This window comes from Hylobates moloch, unplaced genomic scaffold, assembly GCF_009828535.3.
Source record: "Hylobates moloch isolate HMO894 unplaced genomic scaffold, HMol_V3 SCAFFOLD_14, whole genome shotgun sequence".
NCBI classification, from domain to species: domain Eukaryota; kingdom Metazoa; phylum Chordata; class Mammalia; order Primates; family Hylobatidae; genus Hylobates; species Hylobates moloch.
The window spans coordinates 28,694,986-28,722,925 of NW_026652289.1; the positions used below are offsets into that span (position 1 = coordinate 28,694,986).

Here is a 27,940-nt window from a genome sequence, read left to right on the forward strand (position 1 = left end):
TTTACAAAATAATTTAACAATCAAAGTTTATCTGTTTAAAATTATGATTTGAGACAAAGTTGAGGACTAATAATGAAGATGAAGAGAAATCATGACAAGGCATTGTGGTAATCCCTCCATACTTAAAAAAGAGAGATAGGTAAGGTTAACATTTTCCGTTAATATTGTGTCGAGAAGACCAAGGCTTTACTGAGCTTAGATCACTCTTGGAGAGGGATCAAGACAAAACACTGGGAAAGAAGAAATGTCTTCCCCTCCATACTTTTAAAGAAATTGTAGTATTCTTCTTTACTAAAGGAGAAAGATGTAACAGAGTAAGTATATTAAAAATTTTAAACATTCAATGCCAAGCTCCTAAAAGCCCTAAAAAGAATTTCTTTTCGTACTAGTAAAGTATGAAATTATTTCTATGTCCCTTGGGTGGAATGGTCAAAAGATCTGATGCAATTTAATGCAAGGTCCCGTCTAACATAATTAAATACTTACTAGTCATCACTGGCTCTAGAATACTTAAAATTTAAAGCTTAAAACCTTCTTGTTATGTCTAAGAACATAAAAGTGAAAATACTTTTCAAAAAATTTTAAGTTTCGTTGAGACCTGCTTGATTGAAGTGCAAAATCACTTGATAATTGCTAATATGTGTTATTAGGTAATCAAAGGTTAATCTGGGTTGTACTTTTAAATCAGAGAACATTTTACAAAAGTTTTGCAAAACTAAATAGCATTGGCTGCTGTTGCCATTTTAAAAACTATCTGCTTATTAGTGATTTTTCTTACATAAAACTTTAAAAATCAATTTTCTCATGTTAGGAATGAAGAAGGAAGAATATGGTTTTATAGCTTTAAAAAGTCATAATATAACACTCAAATAATCCTCTGATGATCATGAAAATCCCAAATGAGTCTCAAGAAGACACAAGAAAAGGCTTGGAGTAGTCACCCAAGATTTGTGAAATGAAATTGATTTCCATTCAAATCAGGTCTTTTACTCTTCTTGAAAATGTCAAGGTGTCAGCCTTGGCCATTACGAGACTGTGATTTATAGTTGAGACAAAGCGATAGTACCAGCTGACTGTCTGGAGCCACGGTACAGTGTCTGGCAAGGCTGCCGATGATAGCCATCTCTTTTCTTAACCAATCAGCAAAGCTTAAGGAAGACCCGAGTCTTTTTTCCTCCGTCTTGATAAGGGAATGATAAAATACAATCTGGAAGATTTACTTCGTGGGAAATAAACAAGCATTGTGAAGGCAAGTAGGTATCATTGTTCCACAGACTAAATTGCAAACATTATTTATGGCAATCTATATTTCAGCCCTTTAGAATTACATATTCATAATAGGACCATAAACAGATGTTCCAAATATGACAACTTATTTTAATATACTGGAAGCCACAGCATAATTTTGTAATTTGATTAATTAGTAAGAAGAATTGTGAATGTTAAAATACATTTTCAAACTCTCTAAATTATATTTATGGCTTTTCTCATCTGCATCACAACAAAAGCCCAAAATGTTTTGCATTAGAACCATTATTCATAGTAAATTAATGTCTTTCTCATTAAGAAAGATTCCTAAATAGTAGTTCTTGATAGTAAAATGTTAAAAACCACCCAGGTCATACTATGATAAACAAAAGAGCAACGAGGTAAAGGATAAGGAATAAGAATCTAACATCCTTATTTTATAACTGTAGCCATCATATATACGTCATACACACAACAACACACATGTATATATAATGCATATGTATATGTATAATAGTAGTAGAGGAAGAAATTAATTCATAAACAAAAATAAAAATTCCCAAGAATCAGCACTAATTATCTCTAACATTGGAGGTAAAAGTGGGGAGGATATAAAATTTGCTGTAAGGAAATGGCCTGATCATATGGTGGTTAAGGATAGACACAATAGGCTACAGAAAAAAAAATCATCTCTTCTTTACCAAACAATTTCTAGTAATATTAAACAATTTTTAAAATTTCCAATTCCTAAATGAGACCAAATGCTGACTTTCCTGGTATATGTCATATATTAAATGCTTATGGAAAGTGTTAATAGAAGTAATTAATATCATGACACTCAAGGTTGAGATTTGCTGCAGCAGATGTTTTATAGTTTCCATGCTGTAAGAGGACATTTGGCAAAATAAACTAATGTTGCCTGCACATTGATAGGTACCAGTGAGTTTAGCAAGACAAACATTTTCAAAAGCCTATCAGTCATCATTATACTCAGTAATTAAAAAATGTGTAGCGGCCGGGCACAGTGGCTCACGCCTGTAATCCCAGCACTTTGGGAGGCCGAGACGGGCAGATCACGAGGTCAGGAGATCGAGACCATCTTGGCTAACACGGTGAAACCCCGTTTCTACTAAAAATACAAAAAATTAGCTGGGCGCGTTGGCGGGCGCCTGTAGTCCCAGCTACTCGGGAGGCTGAGGCAGGAGAATGGCGTGAACCCAGGAGGCGGAGCTTGCAGTGAGCCGAGATACTTCAACCTGGGGGACACAGCGAGACTCCGTCTCAAAAAAAAAAAAAAAAAAAGTGTAGTGGTGGTTGTGTGTTCCATTACATTCCTGCCTGCTTTAAATTCCTTTCACTTTCTACCGTTGACAGACCCTCACTCATTCCTCATGACCTTGATAGGCTAGTCTTCTTTTGCCTCCCTACATTGGCCATCCAATCAGAGTAGTCCTTGTTTATCTGTCGCCAAAACAGAGCCAATCCAAGATTTTCTGACAACTGAAATCGATGTTGGCATAAAGAGAATCTTTTTGTTTGTTTACTTTTCCTGGATTCACAGGCTGTAGGATGACGCATGATGTAAGTCTGAAGTTGCATGTGGCCATCTTTGCCACCACATTCAGAAAGCTTACCTGAGAATGAAGTCAACACTGGAGAGAAAGAGATAGAAACAGGCAGAAAATATCAGGTGAGAGGGAGAGGCAGAGCCAGCAGAGAGAACTTGGGGGAGGGTGGGAAGAATAGATGCATTAATAAATAAATATCTTATTTTAAGCTGACAAATTATACTGTGGAACTGATGAATTCCATGTGGGTTTCATTCTCAGAATCTCTCCACAATGGCAACAAAGATGGTCACTAGCAAGTCCAAGCCTCTATTCTCTTTAAAACTTGCAATCCTTGAGGACAAAGTAAAACGATCTTTTTCTTTTCCCAATATCTATGTTACTTCTAAAAGAAGATATTAAGGAAAGCCTGCATGAAATTTCATTCGTCAGTCAAGACCATACTGGCCTTGAATAAAATTTACAAGCTTTTTTTTTTTGAGATGGAGTCTCGCTCTGTCACCCAGGCTGGAGTGCAGTGGCACGATCTTGGCTCACTGCAAGCCCCGCCTCCCGGGTTCACGCCATTCTCCTGCCTCAGCCTCCCGAGTAGCTGGGACTACAGGTGCCCACCACCACGCCCAGCTAATTTTTTTGTATTTTTAGTAGAGATGGGGTTTCACAGTGTTAGCCAGGATGGTCTCGATCTCCTGACCTCGTGATCCACCCGCCTCGGCCTCCCAAAGCGCTGGGATCTTTATAAGCAGTTTTTATAAAGAAAGTCAACATTGTGATTGATAAAATATATATTCTTATAGATGTGGGTATTCCTTATAGAAGCACATGTCTTATAGATAGGTAAATAATGGACAACGATAATTTCTTGACTCAATCACTACGAGATAAAGTAGGGATCACCTTTTTATCTCTTAAATTTAGAAACACATAGTCCTATTATTTATCAGCACATTGCTCTTTCAGAGTTACAGTTAAAATATTTTAAATCGTAGAGCTGAATGCGAGAAAATGAACTAGAAAGAATATAAAGTTGAATATTTATATTTCAAAGTAAGATGAGCATTTGTTATATGTCTAATTGCTAAAAAACAAACAAACAAACAAAAAAAACAAACATTATCTCTTTGTCCCATAAATATATTTGGTTGTTTTTAGTCAGTGCACTAGGTGGCCCTCACTAGAGAACATCCTATGGAAAGAAAACACGTTTTCTTTAAACATAAGATACAATTCCTTTGAGATTCTGTTAATCACTTTTCCTCTCTAATTGAAAAAGTCACCACATAAATTAGAGTACAAATTTCATTCTTCTAGAAAGAACCTTAAAAGTTGACATTTCTTTGAACAATTGTTTCAGAAATCCTTTTTTAAGTACATTTTCATTTTCTGGCATGGCTTGAATGGAATTCTAAACTTTCTGCTGCTTGCCCTCTAAGCCCCTCTGGTGAATTTAAATAGGCTTCCCTATATATTTAGTACATTCAAGAATTCTTTGTTGCAGTGCCTACTCTGCTTTATTATTAGAGAGCTGCCTCGGAAGTACAGCAGCCAGTTTGTTTTCTGCCATTAATAAAGAGTCTACTTTTTTTTTTCCACCTCTTTGAAGAAGTTGAAAAGGCTCCATGTTGGGTGGGAGGGGGGCCAGGAGGAGAGGGAGAAATGGAGGGAACTGACTGTGGTGTAATCCCTCAACAAAAAGTGTTGTCTAAAGTAGAAACCTCCCCGAGGTTTACAAATGCCCAGGCTAGGCTTTAGTGTGATGTATAAGACAGTGATAAGTTAGCTACAGATTGGTCTTCCCACCCCCAAGACTAGGAAGTGTACTACGAGTAAGGCACTGCGTTTCAAAATTCTACAAAATCAAATGCTTCCATTGGCTAGTGTTTCAATGCCACCCAAGTATTTTCTTAAAGATGTCCAGAAGCTGTAAAAACAAACACAATGTAAATCTGTAATTTCTTATACTTCACTTATATGTCTAGAACAAATACGTAGAAGAATTTCATAAAGACCTACCAATTTGGATGTGTAAACTACTAATGTTGACTCATGGACTAGAGAAAGCTAATTCAAAGGCAAGGACAGGTGATTCCAGAGAGTAGTCACTTGAGGCTCACAAATCATCAGACACCTATTGACAAAGAGGGAGAAACTTCTCAGAAGACAGGCAAAGTTAAATCTATCAACACAAAAGAACCCGAAACACCTCAAAAACCTTATATGGCCAAGACAAAACCTAGGAAGTTTTTATTCTTACTTACTTGACCTAACGGATATAGTCCATGATTATTTTTACATCTGTTTTGTTTGTTTAGAAATTATTAAGGTAACAGACGTAAAGTCACATTACTTATATCAGTAATGAAAAATTTAGTTCACCTTTTCAGAATTTTTCACTTTTAAGTTGTCCATAAAATATGTATGAAATTAACTGTTTATATAAAATGAAGCTATTTAATCTTTCACTTAATATCAATTACCTTCAAGTTCCACCTGCTTTCAAATTCCTACAAGTAAACTATTACATACAAGTTAATATTATCGGCTGATAATGTACTTCATAAAGTTACATTTAACATGTAGAGACGTGGAGAAAAGCAACATTTAATGAAAATTGAAGCTGGTTCATTGAAGAAATGGTGTGAATCATTTTATGAAGATATCTCAAGTTTTATACTGTTTTTACTAAACCTTTCAAGAAATAAAGACATATAGGAAATATATATGTGACCCACTGTATAGTTGGTCACTGAAAAGATAAGAAAACTAGGATGATGATAGATAATAATGGTACCTAAGTTTCTGCACATTAAATATGTATTTGCAGAGCTACACTAAAAGTATATTTCTCAAATGTTTACAAGGGCCCAGGATTTTTTTTTTAAACTTCTCTATATTAGGAACTTTGTTTTCCTTATCCAAATGCAGTCTCTAAGGGATCAGTGGGATTTGAGTGCTAAGTTAAATGTCTAGTAAAAAATTAAACAAAAGAATTCAAGCAATCAAAATGATGCCTGCATTTGCTGCCTACAGAAATGTAGGCTGCATTGCATGTGTAAATGGCAAGAAAATTTGGGCGTTAGCTAACCCTTTATATACTGCTTTTCTCAAACTCATCCAAACATGACAGCTTGTAAAACCGTTTACATATTTAAGGTGTATTAGACCAAGCCTACGCACATGTACCAGCCTGCCCGTTTGAAGAGGAGTTTAAGGCAGAACATACCCTTTCTAATTTCATTAGTAATTAAATTGTACTATAATTGTCCTGAGATACTTATTTCTCTTCAAGACACTATTAATGTAGCCTAATGCTTAAATGATTTAAGGATATCTCTACACCTCTTCTGTAGCTCCACTGGAATACTAAAGTGTTTGGGACTTTTATACTGAAAAAGATATTGATCCCATGAACCCTGAAATGAAATATAATCATATTTAGATTTGGCAAAATTCCAGAGTGGCTTCCTTGATGGATCCTAAAAGGCTTTAAAAAATGCTATTTTGGAAAATTGATGTTTTCCTTACAGAGATTAAAAGTTAAAAGCATGAGTATCACAATATTATCAGAGCAATACAAAAGAGACAAAAGAAAAACTAATACTTCATTGGTCTTTGGTAGATGTTGAAGTTGAATGATGATTTTTTTTTTTTTTTCCAAAAAAAGGAATTTGAAGTTCACAGTACATTAACAAACAATATGGGAAAGAAAATGAATCAGGCAGGGGTTAGTATATTTATGTAAAACAGTGATTGGCTATTTCAAAATTAAAATGTACAAATAAGCTGGTGTCAGAAAGGAGATGATTCCTCATTTCCACCGCATTGAGCAAGCTCACATCGGCAGCAGACAGCCCTTAATATATGCGTCTGGCTCAGGCTGGTCTCCCAACCAGGAAGCCATCGAATTGTTAATATCACTGCTTTTTCTGTATGCAACACACATCATTTTCTCGCTCTTTGTTGTAGATCTCTCCTTTTTATTTTAAGCTTAGTATGATCTGATTTTCCAAATCATATCATAAAGCCCTAAAACAATATTATCCTGTGACAGCTGAGATAGAAATGCAGAAAAAGTGGCATCTGTCTATGCACATACAGCATAAAGTAGCTTATATAAACAAAGTCACCCACTTAAATCTATATACACCTTTATGAAGTAAGAGAAAAGCTTTATCAATGACACTCTCTAAAGACTGTTCACATAGGAGGGTTACATAGAGAAGTTCCAATCGTGCAGGATTATCAGTAAAAAACATTTTATATGTTTATGGTGAAAATGAACAAACATCACTGCATTCTCAATTCAGTTTTGGTATATTTCTTTTATGAGACAGAAGTTAGTTAATAAATAGTGTGGTTCATGAATATGATAACATTAAAAAAATTTTCACGTTTGAATAACCTATATCTATCTGATATCACTATAGCCAATAAACATCTACCCCTTACATGGTTTTGGAACTAATTTGATGGAACCTCTTATAGATATTATTTATGATCATGTTAAAACAGGTGTCAGTAAACACATACTTGTATGTGATATTCTTTTTTACAAGCAGTACTTTCAGATCCATTGTGTGAACATTGCTATTAAATGTAATCAAGCTTCTGTGTACATGTAGACAAACATACATAGATTTCTTTGTATTAAGAAACTTATGGTTTTAAAAAATACTCAATTCCAATGAGAATGAGGTCAAAAGAAATAAAAGATAAATACTACCAAAACTCTTTACTGTTTATATTACCTCCTTTCATTTGGAGCTTTAAAACTTACATTTATACATATACATACACACCTAAAATTTCAGAACTTCTAGATAGATAAATGAAGTAGATGATATAAAGAAAGAATCTGAATAGGTACAGTGTGCATACATGCTTAAACATATTCTGCATGCTTTATATAGATGCGTATGTTTATGGTATTGTTATATTAATAATTTTTAATAACTGACTAATAGATGATTTGTATTCTGTAATATTTCAAGTAGGTATTATAAGAAATTTTTAAAAAGATGAACAAAGACTCCATACAGTATTCTAAAATACATTCATAAATTTATTTTAACAATGCAGAAGACACATAATTTACGGCACCCATCTAAGGCAATAGTTAAAAGAATGAAGCCACTTTGTTGCTTCTATTATGGCAAGTCTGTCATCTCCATTTTGAATCTTGATATTTGTAACATTATTGTAAAATTTTAAAATAGACTTAGTATACTGATTCTATCTCCAAGAAAGACATATCATCTGATGTGGCAATGGCTATTAAACTTTCAAATATGACATATTACTTATGGTTGGAATAGTTACCTCTTATAAAACTAAAACTATGCAGTTCATATGCAGTTGCTAGTCAAAGCAGTTTGACTTCATAGGTGGCGTTTACTGTTTTATCTCACGTAGGCCCATGATATGTACACAGTAAACTGTAAAAATTTTTAAAAAGACATATTTTCCCAAATTATTGGTGAAGCTTTCACTCTTGGACTCTCGTAACAAAATAATTGTTAGAATTGTTAAGACGTATAAAGTATGTTGTTTGGATAGAAGACTCAGAAAAGCCCTGGCAATAAATACAAAGTATAAAACAGCATTCTTCTTAAATCGGTAGTAAAATCTAATAGGGTCAATAAAGAAGATTGTAAATCACGTTATTTCTAGGCCTCAAGCATGATTATAGCTGTATATGACACAGTCTGAGCCATAGTTATATGGAGACATACAGGATTTATTTAAGTAGCTAATGTATATATTTCAATGCCTATGAAAAGAGTTATAAATATAATCCCCTCTCATTAACTGAAGAGATATCCTCTTATACTAGCCACCTTAAAATGCACCAAAAGAAGCATTTTAAAACACTTATATTTTAATTTTGCTCCTTACACAGGTTTCTTATATTGCTTTTGTATGATCATTGTAATACAAATGCTATTTCAGTGCAACTGTGTAATCACTTTAGAGTACAGTTTCTCACAATAGTATTTTTGGGGGTGGGTCATGGTGAAAACATTGCTGATGAGAAAGAAAAGCATTGTTCTTTTCTCCTAGGCAGAATCTATGTATGTTCTTTTGTTCTGGTGGTAACTGCAGACAATCAATAAGGTCCAAAGCTGCTGGTTCCCCTCCGCCTAGGTCCCAAGAGCCTGACTTGTGATGTTACTAAAATACCTCACAAGTTAGGGTCTCAGGGACTAGGAAAAGTCTGGTTTGATGCGGTAGAATTCTTCTTCCAGAAATAAGGATAGCTTAGAAATTACAGTTGGGTTCACTTAGGCTTTTACCTCTAAATACTATTTAAAATACATAAGTAGAAATATATATATGATATATAAAAGTTAGGATGAGCTGAGTAACCACGATGACTATTGATAGACTGATTCCAGACCTTAAAATAATGAAGAATATGAGAAACAATGCAGACAATGAACAGTTAAGAGTCATTCCCTTAGATCCAAAGAAAGAGACTAAACATGGGTTAAAATCTGCTTCTAGCAGATTTGTACAGCAACACCATAGCCTCTGTTACATTAAAGAAGGATTATATGCCAGTTAATGGGACCCTAATTGAAATTTTGCTTCTCATTACACTGCTATACAGCACAACTGGTAAGGTGGGCCCAGGACATATAATACTTTAAATCGGATTGAAATATATACCGTCGCAGTTAAGAACAAAACAAAAACTTTTCTGCATGTCATAATTTAATACCTCTGAAGCTTGATTTTTCTCTTTGAATCTCCAAACTATTCAGACAGCAAATATTTCCACGCATACTCTGTAGTTATTTGAGCAATGCCACTTAATAAACATGTAATTTAAAATGCTGGCAACATCATAAAAAAAAAACCATGATTCTATTTCTTGAATAATTACATTATAAAGCTCAATACTTTTAAAAATACACAACCCCAATCCTGTATATTCACTGAATTTCCTCCGATCTTTTAGCCTTGTTTGTGGTTCGAGAACAGAATTTGTACTTTAGGAATGATCCAAGGTTTAGTAGCATAGAACGCAGGGTAAAACAATCGGACCAGCCATAATATAAAAGTCCTGGCCACAGAAGTGGAATCTGGCTCTTCTGAGGTGGTTGATCTTAAAAGGGAAAAGAGGAGGAAAAAAAAATGGAAAGAATTAGAATGTTTTCCTGTAGAACAGGTGAATCATCCATTTCCAAGTAAGCTGCAAGGAAAGCTATACTGCACAAAATATTTGCTAACTGGCCCCCCTCCTCCACCCTAGTACCACACCCCTTTCCAACCACCACCCCCCACCCCCTGTCCAGATCTTTACTCTGCCTTGTAAGACTTTAAATATTCTGCTCCATGATGTAATGCATCATTATATAAGATCTCTTTCTGTTTATCATTTGATTTCCCATACTGAATCACTTATGGCTTAAAATAAATAGTTAAAAAACAAAAACCAAAAAAACAAAAAAGCAGCACTCACAAAAAGCGAAAAAATAAAACAGCCCTTAGATCTAAGTCCATGCTTTTCCCTAAAACTGAATATGGCTTTACAATTTTTGACCATAGCATTCAACCAATTATCAGAATGAAAAATCTCACCCCTCCATAAATATGACATTAACATAATTATACCACCCCCATCACGGAGACCCATCCTCCTTAGGGAATACATCTGATGCTCCAAAGATGGAAATCAGTCAGATTTTAGTTGCTCTCCAACGTACCTTTGCTTCTCACTGACTGACTGGCTTTTACCCTCCACGCACTCACACGCCACCCCCTCCCCTCGGCTAGACACGGATGCCCGAGCGAGCACGCGCGCGCACACAGGCATACAGACACACAGCGAGAGGCGAGGCAAAGCATCTGATGCTGACTCAGAGCGCTTCTGTGAGCAGGGGGTGGCAGCGGCTGGTATTTTCACTGCGCTCATCATTAACATTAACTCACAGTCTAGCATCCACCCTCTCCCAGACCTGCTGGACTGCAGCATTTGCATGACGCTGTCACTCTAGCCTTTGCAGGTCAGATGATGGAAGGAAAAAAAAAGAAAGAAAAGAAAAAAGCCCCAAGGCTGTCTCATAGGAAATGCCTTCATTTCTTCCAGGGTCTCCTCATTTTTCCACCTTTCTACTTCCTCTCTGGCTGTTTCTCAGTTGTTTGACATCTTTCCGGAAGAAAATGTCTTGTGCTTCATTGAGCCAGTCGTCAGTTGGTCCTCCCCTCACCTCACACTCCTGATCCCCACCCCTTTCCCCCCCTAATCAATAAGACGGATCTCCAAATGCAGTTGTGGAAACAGGCTCCGGCACAGTCTCATCCTGGATCCCCTACCTCAGGAAGCAGGCAGCCAGGCTCACACGTGATAGAGAGAAGTAATGCCAGCAATTCTTTAATAGCCCTTGATTGTATTCTATGCCTTCATTTTCCCCACCTTGGTCGAAGCAAGAGCAAAGGGGACTTTCCACTTCTATATGAAGCACTCAAGCAGCCCAAAAGACACATGAGTGAGACCAATCTGTATAGATCAATCATTTCTATGTGATAATGAAAAAAAAATCCTATGATTTTAATAAAAGTAATTGCTTAATATTTTTATTGGCTGTGCTCTCATTTCACAGGAATTGTAAGACCTGCCAGGATCTGAGTCATCAATATGATTTAAACTGTGTTGAAATCCTAAGTTGCTTAATAAAATCAACCAACAGGGATATTAGTAGTATATTTTATTTTTTTTAATTTAAGAACTTTTAAAAAATAACAAATAGCTGTGTGGGAGTGGATATGTAAAAGTCTTTGAGATTGAGACATGTTTGCAGCCTATAAAGATGAACAATTGACTATATACGTTTAAATAAAATATGGATTCTTGTACATATGTGGAGACAACCTACTATATGCGTTATTACAAAAGGAAGTAAAACATTTGGCTGAACACAAATGTGTTTGTGCTACAGTGTTTCACAACACAAAAGGCAATATATAGGTATTTACTCAGTTCCTTTGTTCTTCAATTGCTCCCTTTAATGACAGAGTGTGGTAAAGTGCCTACCTTTCCTTTCTACATGAACAGCATTTCTGAATTACTTGCCAGACAGAGCTAGCCATCAGTGACTCCGCAGCATACAAGAAATACATACAAAAGGAAGCAAAGTACGGCAATTCTCAAGCCAACTCTAATGCTGTCTGGTGCTGTAGAAATTTCAGTTTACTCACACAGACACATCCCAGCATGCAGTGCGCACTGCAGGCTCAACTAAGGTAGCAGATTGGCAACAGATCTGTGGCAACAAACAAGAAGGACAACCATTCGCAGAGGTTCCAAAGAAAACATCACACAACCTATAAAGAGATAGAAGCATCGGGAGTAGGGTATGTATCTCTAAGATCAGTTCCTACAGGCTCCTGATTTGAAAGCAAAAGGAAAAAGAAACCTCTCAAATGCAACAACAAAAATAGAAAAAGAAGTTGGCACCAGAAGGAAACAGAATTAAGAATATACTCTCATGAGAGAGAAAGGCAAGAAGGAAAATAATAACAGAGGGAAGAAGAAAGGGAAACACAGAAATGGGAAGAGGGAAGGGAAGAATGAAAAAGGAGAGAAAGAAACAGATAGCAAAGAATCCCTAAGCATTGAAGCAACAATAAAATATGAAATTGAGTTTCTGACATAGAAGAACAGGAGTAGTATTCAACAAGCTTAGAATCTAATGAAAAACTAAAGCAAAAATCAACGCATGCGCAGCATAGCTTAAAATACTTGTCATTAACATTGAGACATCTGCTGACTTCTTCCTGTTCTATGTGGATTAAATAAATTGGTCATCTCTTAATCTCTCTTTGCTCAGACCCAACTTTTTTTTTCTTTTTTAGCTCTCTAGCATGTGTGTCCTTTATGCTATTTATTTTTCTAGACAGTTGCCCACAATACTTTGGATAAATTAATGTCATGACCTCGCTATGGCTATCAGACATAAAATGTCGACTATTTTAATAATTGAACATGTGCTTACAGCAACTGCCTACTGATAGCTCTGTGGACTCCACGTGAGCACTGCACTCCTAGCTCTGTGAATCAGAAACAACAAATGCAAATACAACTTTTTTTTCCCCTAATCCATGCTATCTCTCTATTACATACAGAGATATACACACACACGGGCCTTAACTTTACAGAAGGCATAACAATGTTAACTGAGGAGATTAGAAAATCAAGAAGAATAAATATTGGCAAAAAAAATTCATACTTAAAACTGAATGGCCACGCATTTAAAATACTTATATCCAGATAGAGGTTAGCCAGGTCCGAGTGCACAGGCTTCTGGCAGGACTTCCGTTAAGGCCAATGGGAATGCAGACTTGATTAAATCAATATTTATTTGAAGGAAGATGTAATCAATTGGTCCAATTACCACTGACATATATACGGGTTTAAGGTCTCTTCTAATTCTTAACATCTTATCATCAATACAAAAGCATCCCTAAATCAGAGTTTATACTTTGACTATGGCTAAAATATTTACAAAGTAAAATTTTGATGCTGTTTTACATTTAATTTAAGTCGTATAATGCAAGTATTGCCTTGCTAGATCAACTATTTTTGTGTTTTTGGAGATTTGTTCTGTTAACTTTCTAAAAAATAAGAAGGATATGAATTTAACGTCAAAAAATATTTTCAGTTAAAAGAGGTAATAACTGACTACTCGGAAATACTTTAATACAACCTGCCTTCTACCTGACGACTAAGGCAGGAATCTTTTATTTCTTATAAATGCCATTTGAAATCAGTGCTAAGAAGGGGATCATATTTAAATTCTTAAGTGAGATTTGGAGTAAGAAGGATAGAAGACAGAAGACAAAAAATCAACTAGAGTTCAAATTTTGACTCAAAATTCATGGATGTGCAGAATTTATTGTTTATTACTTGCATTTTTTCTTTGTTTTACTTAACCTGCATTCTCCAATAAGCTGTGACCAGCCACATGTAGCTATTTAAATTTAAATTAAAGTGAAAATTCATTTTTTTTTCTGTTGCCCTAGCCACGTTTCAAATGTATAGAAGGGCGCATGGTGGTGGATACCATTCTGAACAGCCTGGATATAAAACATTTCCAACCCTGCAGAAAGTTTTATAGGAGACTGTTGACTTAAATTTTCCTTGTGAAAAGTTTTATAGCATAATTGATTATTGGATCTCAATATTTTCTTTCAAGTCTCTTTTAAGAGAATGAAACTATGGTGATTTATTTGAAGATCTAAAAGAGAATTTCTTTTGACTGAAGAGTATCTATGGTTTTTATTTACTAATAGTCTGGAAATATGCATGATTACTTAAGGAAAAAGGGTAGATAGATACTAACTTTGAAATAGTTGATAACAGTACTATCAGAAGACACAAAAAAACTACTCAAGCTAAAGTCTCCGAATAAATATGAGGTGTTTATTTGTCTAACTTTTCCAGAAATGAGAGTCATTCTCTTTTTAGAGCCAAACAACACATATTACATATTTCTGCTTTCAATAAAGAAGTGATGTAATAGTAGTGTGAGTAGCAAAAAGTAAAAAAAAAAATCTTTTCTAAAAGTCCTGGTTTTTTTTTTTTTTTTTTTTTTTTTTTTTTTTTTTTTTCTGTTTCTGTTTTTGTTTTTGAGATGGAGTGTTGCTCTGTCGCCCAGGCTGGAGTGCAATGGCGTGATCTCAGCTCACTGCAACCTCGGCCTCCCAGATTCAAGTGATTCTCCTGCCTCAGCCTCCTGAGTAGCTGGGATTACAGGAGAGTGCCACCATGCCTGTCTAATTTTTGTATTTTTAGTTGAGACGGGGGTTTCACCATGTTGGCCAGGCTGGTCTCGATCTCCTGACCTTGTGGTCTGCCCACCTCGGCCTCCGAAAATGCTGGGATTACAGGCATGAGCCACCACTCCCAGCCCTGGTTAGGAATTTTCTACGGAATTAACTGAGAAAAAATCCCAGATGATACGAGTGTGTTTGTGAGTGCCTCTGTGTGTGTGTGTGTGTGTGTGTACCTTGGTATGACAATTTTGATTTATAAATCAGATTCTAGAACTAATTATTTGAAGCAAAATTAAATAAAATGTAAATTTATATGAGTTATTACTTTAAAAGGTTCACGATAAAAGATATCATTGGTTTTAGACAAGGAAAAAAACAAACTTGACCTATATTTTCTTTTAAGATTTTAGTGTTTGGACAAGAAAATGACTCAGTGTTAAATTCAGGCACTTTATGACCGGGATGCAATAGGTTTGCCAACCTGAAATTACTTTATTTCTCTTTCTTTTGATATATGTAAGTGTAGAATATTACAGCTACCATGGAAAAATAAATAGACATTTCTCCTCCTTTTAGGAATGATCCTGGCATGTAAAAATCTAATGTTCCTTCTTGCATTTAGTAATACAAAAAAAAAAAGTGATTGTAATTCATTGTAGCAACGTCTTTTTCATGCCTTCCGTTCCCTGTTTTCTTTCCTCTTGCCCTCTCCCCTCTTCTGCTCTCCGAAGTGTACAACCCACTTTCCAATCTAGTCTGTTAGTCCATCAGTATCCACAAAGGGACCTCATTCAAAGCACACTACAGAGATGACACTGAGATGAGGGAACAGAGCAAGAAGAACTTGAGGAAGCTCTTGAGCTAAAAGTGATGTGAACTTCGTTGTGCAACCACACATAGGAACAACTAGGTCTTGAGGATGCTGGTGGAGTGTTTCTCTTTCAGGGAAAAGGCAGGGAATGATAATGAGGGGCAATTATGGAGACCACAAAAATTATACCCTAACAAATTATATACAAATCTGAGGCCAGGCACGGTGGCTCACTCCTGTAATCCCAGCACTTTGGGAGGCAGAGGCGGGTGGATCCCCTGAGGTAAGGAGTTCAAGACCAGCCTGGCCAACATGGTGAAAACCCGTCCTACTAAAAATACAAAAATTAGCCGAGCGTGTTGGTGCACACCTGTAGTTATAGCTACTCTAGAGGCTGAGGCAGGAGAATTGCTTGAACTCAGGAGGCAGATGCTGCAGTGAGCCGAGATCACACCAGCCTGGGTAACAGAGCGAGACTCTGTCTCAAATAAATAAATAAAATAAATATATACACACACACAAATCTGGAAGAGTATTTTTCAATAGTTCTCCATATTGTACATACTAATAAGTAATGTTTCTGCTGGGTTGATGTGCTTCCTAACAGGTGAGAGAGAAAACAGTTAATCCTGGCATTTTAAGAATGAATATAAGTGAGAAGCCTTCAAATGACTTCAGAATTACTGTTGTATTTAGACTCTGAATATTATGGTACAGGATCAATAAAAATTTATGTTTTAAGTAACGTTAACTATAGAAAAATACTATTTTCCATATGGTAGGCTAAGTACGACACCATGAAACAAAGTGAGAAAGTAGAAAAAAACTGATCTAAGAGTGAGAAAAACTAGTTCTAGTGCCAATTCTGTAATTAATAATGTTTATCATCTTGGATAAGTCATTTAACTCTTGGAACCTAAGTTCTCTTATTTTTAAAATGAGGAGAGAGGACTAGGTTATCTCCAAAGCCCAATTTAGCCCTAAAATCCTATGCAATGGAAGGACAGTACAATTGGAAACACATCCTGGTAATTACTATCTGCTATTTAGATATCTGTTTACATAATTATCTAATTCAACCCTCATAATAACTGTCCAGTAGCATTTATCTCCAGTAAAGCTAATGACATAGCCTCTTCCTATATCCCTGTGGTATCTCACCTCGTAGCTGAATTTCAAAATTTGTATGATCTCAGGTCAGGCATAGTGGCTCATTCCTGTAATTGCAGCCCTTTGGGAGGCCAAGGCAGGTCAATCACCTGAGGTCAGGAGTTTGAGATCAGCCTGACCAATATGGTGAAACCTCATCTCTACTAAAAATACAAAAATTAGCTGGGCATTGTGGTGTGCGCTTGTAGTGCCAGCTATTCAGGAGGCTGAGACAGGAGAATTGCTTGAGCCCAGGAGGCAGAGGTTGCACTGAGCCGAGATCAGGCCACTGCACTCTAGCCTGGGCAACAGAGTGAGACTCCATCTCAAAAAAAAAAAATTGTATCATTTCACATTAGCTGCATAATATGGCAACTTCAAAATGTTATACTAGATCTTTTATGTAGATTACTTTATTTCCACTGAAATTTTTAATTATTTGAAATACTACATAAAAATTTTCATTTTATAACTAGATAGTAATTTTCTAAGATTTAAAAATGTGTAAACACAGTTATGGCATAGGCACTGGGGAGAAAACCTCCTAATTTCATTGGATGACTGCAAAAATTAGCCTATGTGGATTAAAAAAACATTTTAGGATTCATTGATCTAATAGACACACTTTAGCTTTAATAAGGCATTTAAAATTTGTCAGGATAAGATACATAGTTTATAAAACCTCCTTAAGTGGATTTCTGAAATTTGGAATACAAAGGAAACCAGAAAAACAGGTGAATCATTGGTTAAAAATTCTCTATCAACTTGCAAAAACTTTAAAAACATCTTTTTTGGTTTCAAAAAATATTCATTTTTCAAGTGCTCCATAATTGAAGGAGAATAAAGTTATTAATGGATAGGTATTATACTGACTGTGCATAATCATTTTTATTCTAGATTTTTAGAGTTTTCTTTCATGTAAAAAATATGCTAATTTTGTAGGGTTCTTTTCATAAGAAAAGAAAATGCTTTATCTGCTAATTATGACAGTTAGCAGGAGCACAAAATATAGAGCAAATTATTTTAAATTAAAAAGTGCTCTCTCTTTATACTTTTTTCTAAGTTTTTCATATTAATTTATACACATCCTTTTCAAGATTGAATTTCACTTTGCTATCTCTATGCTCAGTAATAGAAATTGCTCCCACTTTTAGAAGGATAAGTAATGTGAGATGAGTTTAACTTAAAAAACAAAACAAACAAACAAAAAAAACATGTTATTCCATGAAGGATGCCGCTATAGCATATTCTCAAACTCACTTAGGTCTTCAATCTTGATTAAAGAAGCTTCCATTACATGGAGTTAGTGGAAAATGCTTCTAAGCATTATAAACATCTTTTAAATATTTCTGAACAATGAAGGTTCAAGTGTATTCTGCATTCTCATGCTTTGTTCTATCTTTTCCAATCAACTGTATGGATTTTGTTAAGGGTTAGAAGGTATACTTTCATTGATCAAGAAAATAGCCTAACATAGCAAAACTGTCTTTGAATTCAAGAGAGATCAATCCCACTTTCGTCTCCTATTAGATACATTATGCTTATTTATTCTGCATCTTTAAATTCCATAATATATAGCTGTTTAAGAAAGGAAATAGACAAAGAATTTTCTATTTTCTTGGAAAATGTAACACATTCCTGGGTGTTCCCCACACTGAACTGCTACTGAACTTAGGAGACCTTGTGACACCTAGTCAAGTGCTTGGCCTCAGTTTCAAGTTCACTGAAGAATGTGGGCCCTTTTCAGGAGTTTAGAAAGCATTAAAGAAAAAAAAAACTTCCAAAAAATATGAAATCACTTAGCAAATCAGTGTTTGAGAAAATAATGATGAAGACATATCATCGTAGCTATCTTTTCCAGAGCCACCGCTCACTTTTTTAACGCCACAGTGGAACTGGGTGAACTATAAACAATTCATTGGTTCTGACAGCTTATAACTTAGGAAACAGAATGATCCAAGTTAAGTTACCTTAAAAAAGTAATGCAATAGAACAAACAAAAAACTTCTCACACAAGATAGTGTTAGTATATTAGTCTCTCTGGGGAGGCATTTTGTTAGGCTCTGTATACCAAAGCTCCAAGAGTTAGCATTTTGACTTTTACTATCCTGGAAAGTTATAGGCTGATTAACACTCTTCCAAACTCTCCATACAAAACTTTACTTTGATAACAAAGAAAACATTCACAAATTCAAAAGCCTAATAGCCCAAGTGGCCCACAGGCATGTTAATTTTTTACAGTAATGTTTGACTATATTCCTTTATATAGCAATTTAATTAATGTATTTTCTCTTATGTGACACTAGCCATAACTCACTGAGGAAAAGGGTTAAGTTAGAACTTATGTTCAGATACTTTGCTATTATAAAGTATTGAGTTTAAGAGAAAATGTATTCCCATTCCCGTGCCTGACAAAGACATGTTTTAAAGTACACATTAAATAAAAGAAAATTGCTTTTCAATTACTAAATGCAGTGCTCAGTAGGACAGAAAACATACTGCTTCTCTTACATGCTGGACCTTTAAAACATTTGCTGGATGACAGCACTATAAAAAAATACAGTTTCTTTAGTAAAGAATTAAAGCTGAATATGCAACATTTCTTAGAAGCATTGAATAAGTCTATTTGTCCAGCTTACTTTGCAAAGACTGCGTAGAAAACAGCACCATAAACACTTTCAGTCCCCACACAAGGGCTAAACAAAGAGTCCTCTTTCTAGCCATCTAATCGGGTAATTTATTTTTTCAACCATCACATAAATCGAAACACAGCTGTAACCAATGACTTGCAGATCCAGTTCCCAGCCAGCTGGAATCAGTTCTGCTGAAACAGCAAGATTTTTACATTGTTCACTTCTGTACATCTGGAGAAATCATTGAGGTTCAAAGGTGACCAGAAAAGCTCTTTAAATAAATTCAACTGACAGTGAAGATTTGCCTAAGGATCTACAAACTCTACATTCACTTCTACAAAGTGTGCATGTCATGAAATTAATGCTTATAAAGGCTAGTTGCATCCTAGTCAATATAGACTTTATGAGTTGCTAATTGAATTAAGCACTTAAATGCCAATTTCTTTCAAAAAGCTTGCATAGGTTTCCTCGAAACTTTTTCCTAGGAGTTGTTGCTATTTAAAGATGGTTCTATTTAAATACCACATTACAGGCAGAAAATCAACCATAAGAACCTGCAACAAAACCAGATACTAGAAAGGTACCTACTCATATCTCAAGTTCAATCGCTTTTAGCTAATATAATCCTTTATTTAGATAAAATGAATAGAAGTATTATCTGAAAGAAAGCAGAGCTGGAATACCTCCATCAAGCTAGGCAGGCAAATCCCTCAAAGGAGCCAGAGTCCTGGGGGAAACAAATGTGGGTTAGGAATGTTCCATAAGCAGTCTTGCAGGGAAGTGATTCTGGCACAAGGAGGAGAGAAACCCACGAGCACCAACAACTTTTGCTCTGCCTTAGAAGCACATAACTGTACATAGGGCAAAAGCTAAGACTCCCCAAAGCAAAAACAGAGGCAGTCAATCTCTGATGTAAACAGCCCTACATAATAATTGGATAAACTCAGAATAAATAAAAATCTAGAAGAATAAGTGTATTATTGGCATTTATATTATGCACAATATATCAATTCCAATGCATCATTTTCTTCACAAAAGCCATGAAAAAGATACCTATTTGTGAAATAAATATATATGTCTGACAAACTTCTCAAGTCAGTTTTTATTGTGGTTAGAAAAACAATGTACAAGCGAATCACAAATGCATTTTACTTTTCTTTCTTTAGTTAAATCAATATACAGGGAAACAAGTTATTTTCATTATTTAACCATCTTTTTCAAATGTGTGGGCATTTCAATTATGGTGGATCAATAATCGGCAACTTCCTTAGGCATTGTGCCTTGAAAAAGATTGAACCAATAAATAGTGATAATGTATAGTTCTCAGTTCATGCTGAATGACAGATGGTGATCACATAGTGAGTAGCAATTCACAATTAGATATCAAATTCATATAAAGATGTTTAAGTTCATGCACTTGTTAAACGTGACTGATTTTTATGTGTCAATCACGGTGTACACAGGCTATAGAAACATGGTCTGGAACAGTTAGAAAAGTGATTTAATAAATAATAAAGTATTCGATATTCGAGGATTACCTTTAAGACTTTCAAGGTAATGAAAAGTTACACCTACCCAAAAGGCAGGCGATCTGCCTTCTTGCCCACCACTGGTTACTAACTCACTGTAGGATGTGGAGGAAGGGAATCTAGAGAGGCACACAACCTCTCTAGATCTCCCGTAGAACAAAGGTCTCATGTTGTTTCCGCTGGCTGGAATATGCATATTTTTGCAAGGAATTTTTAAAATCCTGATATACATCTGCCAATACTATTGCTTCTGAAATGTAAAATGCCAAATTTTCTCCCTTAAAAAATGTCATTACTTTCTGAGTAAACACCATTTAAAAAAATCTCTCCTTTTTAAGATATGAACCAAGCAATCCAGAAACAACTAGAGTCTACTAACTTATATCCTTGATTAGTACAGGGAAAGTTAAATTTATAGGGAAAATTCGTGAATGAACATTGCTAAAGTTTATGAATACATCATTTAAAAGTAAGCAGCCAGTTAAACATATCATTGTTTTAAAACTGGACTAAAATTAAACATCTCCCATACTCTGTTCTGCACTGTGATATTAAGGTATTCTTCATAAGTAAATTCACATGACTGACTTTTCAGTTTATAAACATTTTAATGATTTTAATTCACACGTATTCCAGAATCCTGTGGTCCTGTGATGTACATATAGTTATTCAAATATACAATGTTTCTAAAGCATCTGTAACATATAACAATTTACATATATATGTACAATTTACATATATTAAGTGAAGATTTATTATACTTGTAAGAGTAAAAATATCCAAGAATTTTTATTATTTATGATAGAATGTCAACTGAACCAATAGCAGCAGAAACTGTCACACAAATACTTGTTCAGGAAAAAACATAACAATTCAGCTAAAAGAAAAAAAACGAGCGGTGGGGGGTAAACCTTATTAGAAAACAACTTGTTTTAGGTGTTTCCCAACAGATGATCTCTTGAAACATGCCCAACTAACATGTAAATTTCAAAAGTTAGTTTCTTACTTAAACTTATTATTATCAAAGTTTGATCTAATATTTTTTACCCAGTTTCTTTTCTCATAATTCCTCTAGACTGTAAATTACAAAATAAATATTTAGTATGTGATCCACACAACATATGCTATGAAAACTCTATAGAAAAATGCTCTATGTGTCACTATGAGCTTGCTAAACTAAAGATGGGTGCCAGGCTTTATTCTTTCACAAGAACTAAAAATAGGTTTCTCATATAGCTTTGAGCTGGTAGACTGAAGGAGAAAGTTCTAACATAGGTGAATATTCCATGTCTATTCGTGAACATATTTTACTCTTATTAGTACATTGATACTAGCTTAACTCTTTTTAAAGAGTAGAGAAACATGGCATTTTATTAATATTGCAAGTTTTTTGTTAGTCATATATATAAAATATTGTGATAATAGTTTTAATTTCTTAGAGCTAGGTGGTAAAGAGTCACAACATACATTTTTAAAGTATGTATTGAAATATAATTGCCATTAAACTAGCTCTAAAATTATGTCTGATTATTATTTAGTAAGGGCGTTTTAATCCTAATAATGGTTTTGTAATGATTAAGGCAGCTTTTATGTATATTAGTTATTTGTTTATATGCCTATTTTGTTTGTAATAGCACATAAGTCTCCTTGGGAAATGGTAGAATTTTAGATATTTAAAAGTAGTTTGGTGGAAAGTAATGAAAATGTATATTCAGAGAAGGGTGAAAAGTATAGTCTTTTTGGATAAAGTAGAACATGATGAGAATTTTGGAAGGTGGGGCTGGAGAGAACCACGGAGTGATACAGGGAAGGGGCTCATAGACAAAATCAGATTCTTAACATCCATTCTAGAATCTTCCACAATCAAACAATACTTCCAAATTAAGATTTAATAGGAATTAATTTGTCTCTTTATTATTTAAAGAAAAATGTGTAATATTTAAACAAGTTCTTCTCCATTTCTGAAGAAGGAGAATTGGACCTTATACTGACTTGCAAAATTCTCACAAATTGTTTAAGTTCACCATTGTATACAAACAGAAATTAAGGTTTTTCAAAGTCTACAATGACCTTGGTCATTTTAAAATTTGATGGGTTTTCTTTGCCAACCAAACTGGCAAGTCCAGCCACTTTTTTTCTGAGATGGAGTCTAGCTCTCTCCAGGCTGGAGTGCAGTGGCACTATCTCAGCTCACTGCAAACTCCGCCTCCCGGGTTCTGCCTCAGCCTCCCGAGTAGCTGGAATTACAGGCACCCACCACCATGCCCAGCTAATTTTTGCATTTTTAGTAGAGACGGGGTTTCACCATGTTGGCCAGGATGGTCTTGATCTCCTGACGTGGTTATCCGCCCACCTCGGTCTCCCAAAGTGCCAGGATTACAGGCATGAGCCACTGCGCCCGGCCAGTCCAGCACCCCCCCGTTTGTTTGTTTTTTTTTTTTTAAATCAAGTTGGATCTTTGTTTTTGGTTTTGTTTTGTTTTGTTTTGTTTTTTGAGACAGAGTCTCTCTCTGTCGCCCAGACTGGAATGCAGTGGCTAGAACTCGGCTTACTGCGATCTCTGCCTACCAGGTTCAAGTAACTTCCTGCCTTAGCCTCCCAGTAGCTGGGATTCCATGCGCCCGCCACCACGCCCAGCTACTTTTTGTATTTTTAGTAGAGGCAGGGTTTCACCATGTTGGCCAGGCTTGTCTCAAAGTCCTGACCTCCCGTGATCTGCCCACCTTGGCCTCCCAAAGTGCTGTGATTACAGGCATGAGCCATTGCACCCAGCCTATCAAGTTGGATCTTGGTGATATTCATTCAATATGAAGTACCAAGTGAAAATAATAAGGATATTTAAAAATCCTAAGATTATAGTTAAGCATTTTGAGTGTTTGATTGGGTTATTGATTACACTGACTCCTTGTCAGTAGGTAGATATCACTAGCCATTTTAGAATGTTTTACAAGAGGGTTTAGCCAAAGTCTTTGTCAAAAAAGAACACGCCATTAATTGGGTGTAAATTTTTTGGGAGAAAATTATGTGCATGTGTGTGTGTGTGTGTGTGAGACAGACACACACACATAGAGAAAGGGAGACAGAGAGAGAGACACACACATACACACAGAATTTTGTAGTTTAAATCTTTCAAGTCGCAGACTTGAAACTCTAAGAGGGCACAGAGATTCCTGTAAAAGTGGTTCATAGAGGAGCTTTTCTTGTCTTTGGAGGCCTAATTAATATTATGTGGCAATGGGTGAAGCTATTAAAAATTTTTATTTTAATTACACCAAAATTAGAAACTCTTTCAAGATCACCTGACACTCATGTTCAGGCCAAGTTTTGTCCTATCCTTTCACTCAATCTTACTATCCTCATAGTTAATTAGTTTTAAAGAACTACAATTTCTTCCTTTCTAAAAAGAGAATTATAAGACATTATATTTGAAAACTCTTGAGTTTATTTTCTTTCCAGAGGACCCATAAGTCTTCCAAATTGACCATGTAAATCAATTCACTTATCTCTCCCTCTCTCGAACTAGTAAAATTTCCCCAAATGTTACAGGTACTGTTTTAAGCAAGCCAGGATAGAGCTTGTAAATTACCTAATATGCTTTGTTCATGAACTAGCCCAGATGGAAAGATTATATCCATATAATTGTACCCATTAGCTTTCTATCTCTGCAATAAATTAAAATGAAGCGTTAGGGTGGAGTGATTCTGTGTCAAGTATACCAATACTTTTAGCCTTTTAGAACCAACTTTACGTATGTGAAAATTCAATATGTAAAAACTTAAAAAATCATATTCAAATGGGCACTTCAAATGGCACATCTGTGTCAAGAAGGGTTACACAAGGTTATTTCTAGAGCTTTCAGTCACTTGAATTTAATTTGACATATATTTTATAAATATCCACTGTGTGCAAGTTACTAAGTTGCTAAAAGAATTACAAAAATGAAGGGAGAAATAGCTTCTGTCTTCAAAAAGTTTAATATATGGTAGAGAGTCAGATATAGAAACTATGATCTATTGAAAGTGTGAAGCATTCTATCAAATACAAAGTGCTATAAAAACACAGGAGAAAAAGACAGTAAATACTGAGTGCTTTATAGAAGGCTTCCAGCAGGAAGCTCCACTTGAGTTAAACCTTGAAGGAAAAGGACTGTTCAACAGAAAAATCTAGGAGAGGGAGAAAAAGACAGTCTGTGGGCTGAGCAGGAGGAAAGGCTCAGGGTGGGAATTCACACAGTTTGGGGGAAATGACTAGAACTGCAAAAATGCTGGCTTATACAAGGAATAGTTACTAGGAAAAATGGCCAGGCAGTTGGATTGGGGGTTCGGTCAGACAGGGTGTTTGTTTGGTGTACTAAGAAGTAATACTTTGGGCATAAATGACCGACTAAAATCTTTTTGAGTAAAAGTTTTAGATTAGCATAAGACACACAACAACAATGCTAACAATTACTATGTACTTAATACCAAACCCATACCTAGCTCAGTGCTAGTACATATAATGCCATTTTATCATCCACTGGGTAAACAGGATAATTATTAGCAATTTATTGACAAGAAATCTGAGCTTCAAAGGAGTAATGTACCCAATGTGGTACCACTAGTAAGTGGCCAGAATTTGATTGTGGCCTATCTGATTCCATTCATTCCTTTCTTAAGTCTTTAGTCAGATTACCTCTCAAAATTAAATTGGTCTCTCTGCGAGCACAGTGTTAAATCTCAGTACACCATAGGATAAGTAGTCTATGTCGGGTCAGGGAGGATTCTACAAAGAAGCTAAGAGTGCACACAGATTCCAGGAGTTTCTTTATATCTGGAACATTTTGGAAGTGACAGTGGACGCAAATATAGGTTTTTCTGATCCCAAAGCTCATGTTCTTTCTTTTATCACATGTAACTACTGGTCTAATCAATATTTTAAGTAGCTGTAAAAAATTTCATCTCAGGAATGTATTTGCTTAACAAATTCCCAAATGTTGAGAATCTCTAGGGCTTCAAATTTGGGAACATGGCCAGGCACAGTGGCTTACGCCTGTAATCCCAGCACTTTGGGAGGCCGAGGCGGGTGGATCACAAAGTCAGGAGATCAAGACCATCCTGGCTAACATGGTGAAACACTGTCTCTACTAAAAATACAAAACGTTAGCCGGGCGTGGTGGCACGCCCCTGTAGTCTCAGCTACTCAGGAGGCTGAGGCAGGAGAATTGCTTGAACCCGGGAGGCAGAGGTTGCAGTGAGCCAAGATAGTGCCACTGCGCTCCAGCCTGGGCAACGGAGTGAGACTCCGTCCCCCCCACCCCCCTAAAAAATTGGGGATCAAATGTATAGTGTTAAAGTGAATACTTTTTCCCATGTGTCTTTTTCCTTTATTTGAATTCTCTCCTTTGTATAACATTGTAGAAATGAGAAAGTTATAATGATTTAAAGTAGCTGAATAACTTTGGCATAACTGAATAATTGATATCCTAGAGATATTTTCCATTTTAATTTGAATTCTATAATGTATCAAGCATAAAACCATAATATCTAATATGAATTCATTAAAGCCTTTGCTTGTCAGTTTCATTCATTCATTTTTCCATTGGTTCATTACTTAACTATTGTGTTGTCCATTCACTTCTTATCTGACTACACATTATATGACTGAAGATTCAGCTAAAGATTAGACTTTTCATTACCTAGTAAGCCTGTGAGAGTAGTCACTGAATACCTTTATGTTCAAGAATACTTAAGTCATTAAGTTCAGGAACTTAAATATTCTATCCCATGTGGTAGTCTCAAGTTTCATGATAAAGTAGACCATTTAGTGATACATCATGATGTCATTTCCAGAGGAATAAAGTCAGTTCTTGGAAAAAAACTTATAACAAAACTTCCATGAGTGTTTTAGTTTTACCAGAATAAAATCTATCAGTTTGGAGGTTTCTTTTTGCATTCCTGTATCATTCATATTTCTAACTACTTTTTAAAACTTTTTGAAAATAATCACTTAGACTATAGAAAAGTAAGCATAAATGTATCACGGAAAAAGTATTTTTCAGGGGTCTAAATTAAATTTGAAGGCACATCACCCTCCCAAAGTGCTGGGATTACAAGCGTGAGCCACCGCAGCCGGCCCACACTTCTAATTTGAGAATTTAATATGTAAAAGAGAGACAGATGAAAGAAAACAAAACTTAGAAACAGTTCTAATTTTGTCTCTGCCATGTTCATTGTGCAACTACAGACAGGACACATAACACCTCGAGGCTTCGGTTTCTTCCTTTGAAAATGCATTACGCTACTGCAGTGGAATGGAACATCAATTTTGCAACTTTAAAACCACTGAAAACAAAAAGCGCCATATAAACATAAAATAACATTTCCTTGTAACAGATTGATTTGGAGTTATTTTGCCTGCTACTTTTAAGTAAACTTTATTAAACGGAGAAAAAAAAAATCCCAATTCATGAATATTTCTTAAACTTGGCTTTATGTGTCTGGAATTCAATGACAGAGTTGTTGATTTTTGAAGATGTGAAATGCAGCAAAAACAAGAGAATAAAGTCTGAACTCCTATTGATTAAGGTACATAAGCCGTAGTGGGGTAAAAATAAATAGAGACAACTAGTTAAGTTTTCAGGATCTGAAGGCACTGTTATTTTGAGTTGAAGAAGCAGATGAATAGTTTCCAAACTATAACAATGCCATCTTAAGTTACATATCCCTTCCAAAAGAGTTCCAGATTTAAAGAAAACAATGCCAAATATGAAATGCATTTTAGACTCCTTTGAAAAAGCAACTTTGATGATTGTATTTAAAAAAAACTGCTTGCACATAGACCCTAAAAAAAAAAGAGTCCACTTATGGGAAGGAGGAAGAGACAAGTGAACGAGTCAGAAAAATCTAATATTTACAGGTCTTTTTACTGGTTTCTTCCATGCACCATGATGATTTTGTCCTGAGTAGCAGCAGTTGAGGACTTCTTTACTAGAGCAGGAGCAGATACATTGGATGCGTTCTCAAAAACCCCAACCAGTTTTAAAGGAATCTGACTTGTGAAAGCAGTAATTTATCCAAACCTCAGGCATCCAGCTTTTACAACTGTAAAGTGAAAGTATACGCCCATATACCTTGGAAAAATTTTTTTAGTTTTTAATTTTTATGGGTACACAGTAGGTATATATATTTTATGGATTACAGGAAATATTTTGACATAGGCATGTACTGTGTAATCACATCAGGGTAA

At 35.4% G+C, this 27,940-nt stretch overlaps 1 protein-coding gene and 1 long non-coding RNA gene across 2 annotated transcripts in view; one reads left to right on the top strand and one right to left on the bottom strand.

Annotated features, from left to right (window-relative positions):
- Window positions 1-27,940, top strand: part of LOC131381160 (uncharacterized) — a 158,901-nt gene that overhangs the window by 95,062 nt on the left and 35,899 nt on the right. The window lies entirely within an intron of this gene.
- Window positions 6,539-10,824, bottom strand: LOC116482094 (uncharacterized). Its single transcript, XM_032175281.2, has 2 exons — window positions 10,526-10,824; window positions 6,539-9,924 (listed from the first exon to the last, which is right to left on the bottom strand). The coding sequence occupies exons 1-2, from the start codon at window positions 10,798-10,800 to the stop codon at window positions 9,774-9,776; spliced, it is 426 nt and encodes a 141-aa protein (XP_032031172.1). The 5' UTR covers window positions 10,801-10,824; the 3' UTR covers window positions 6,539-9,773.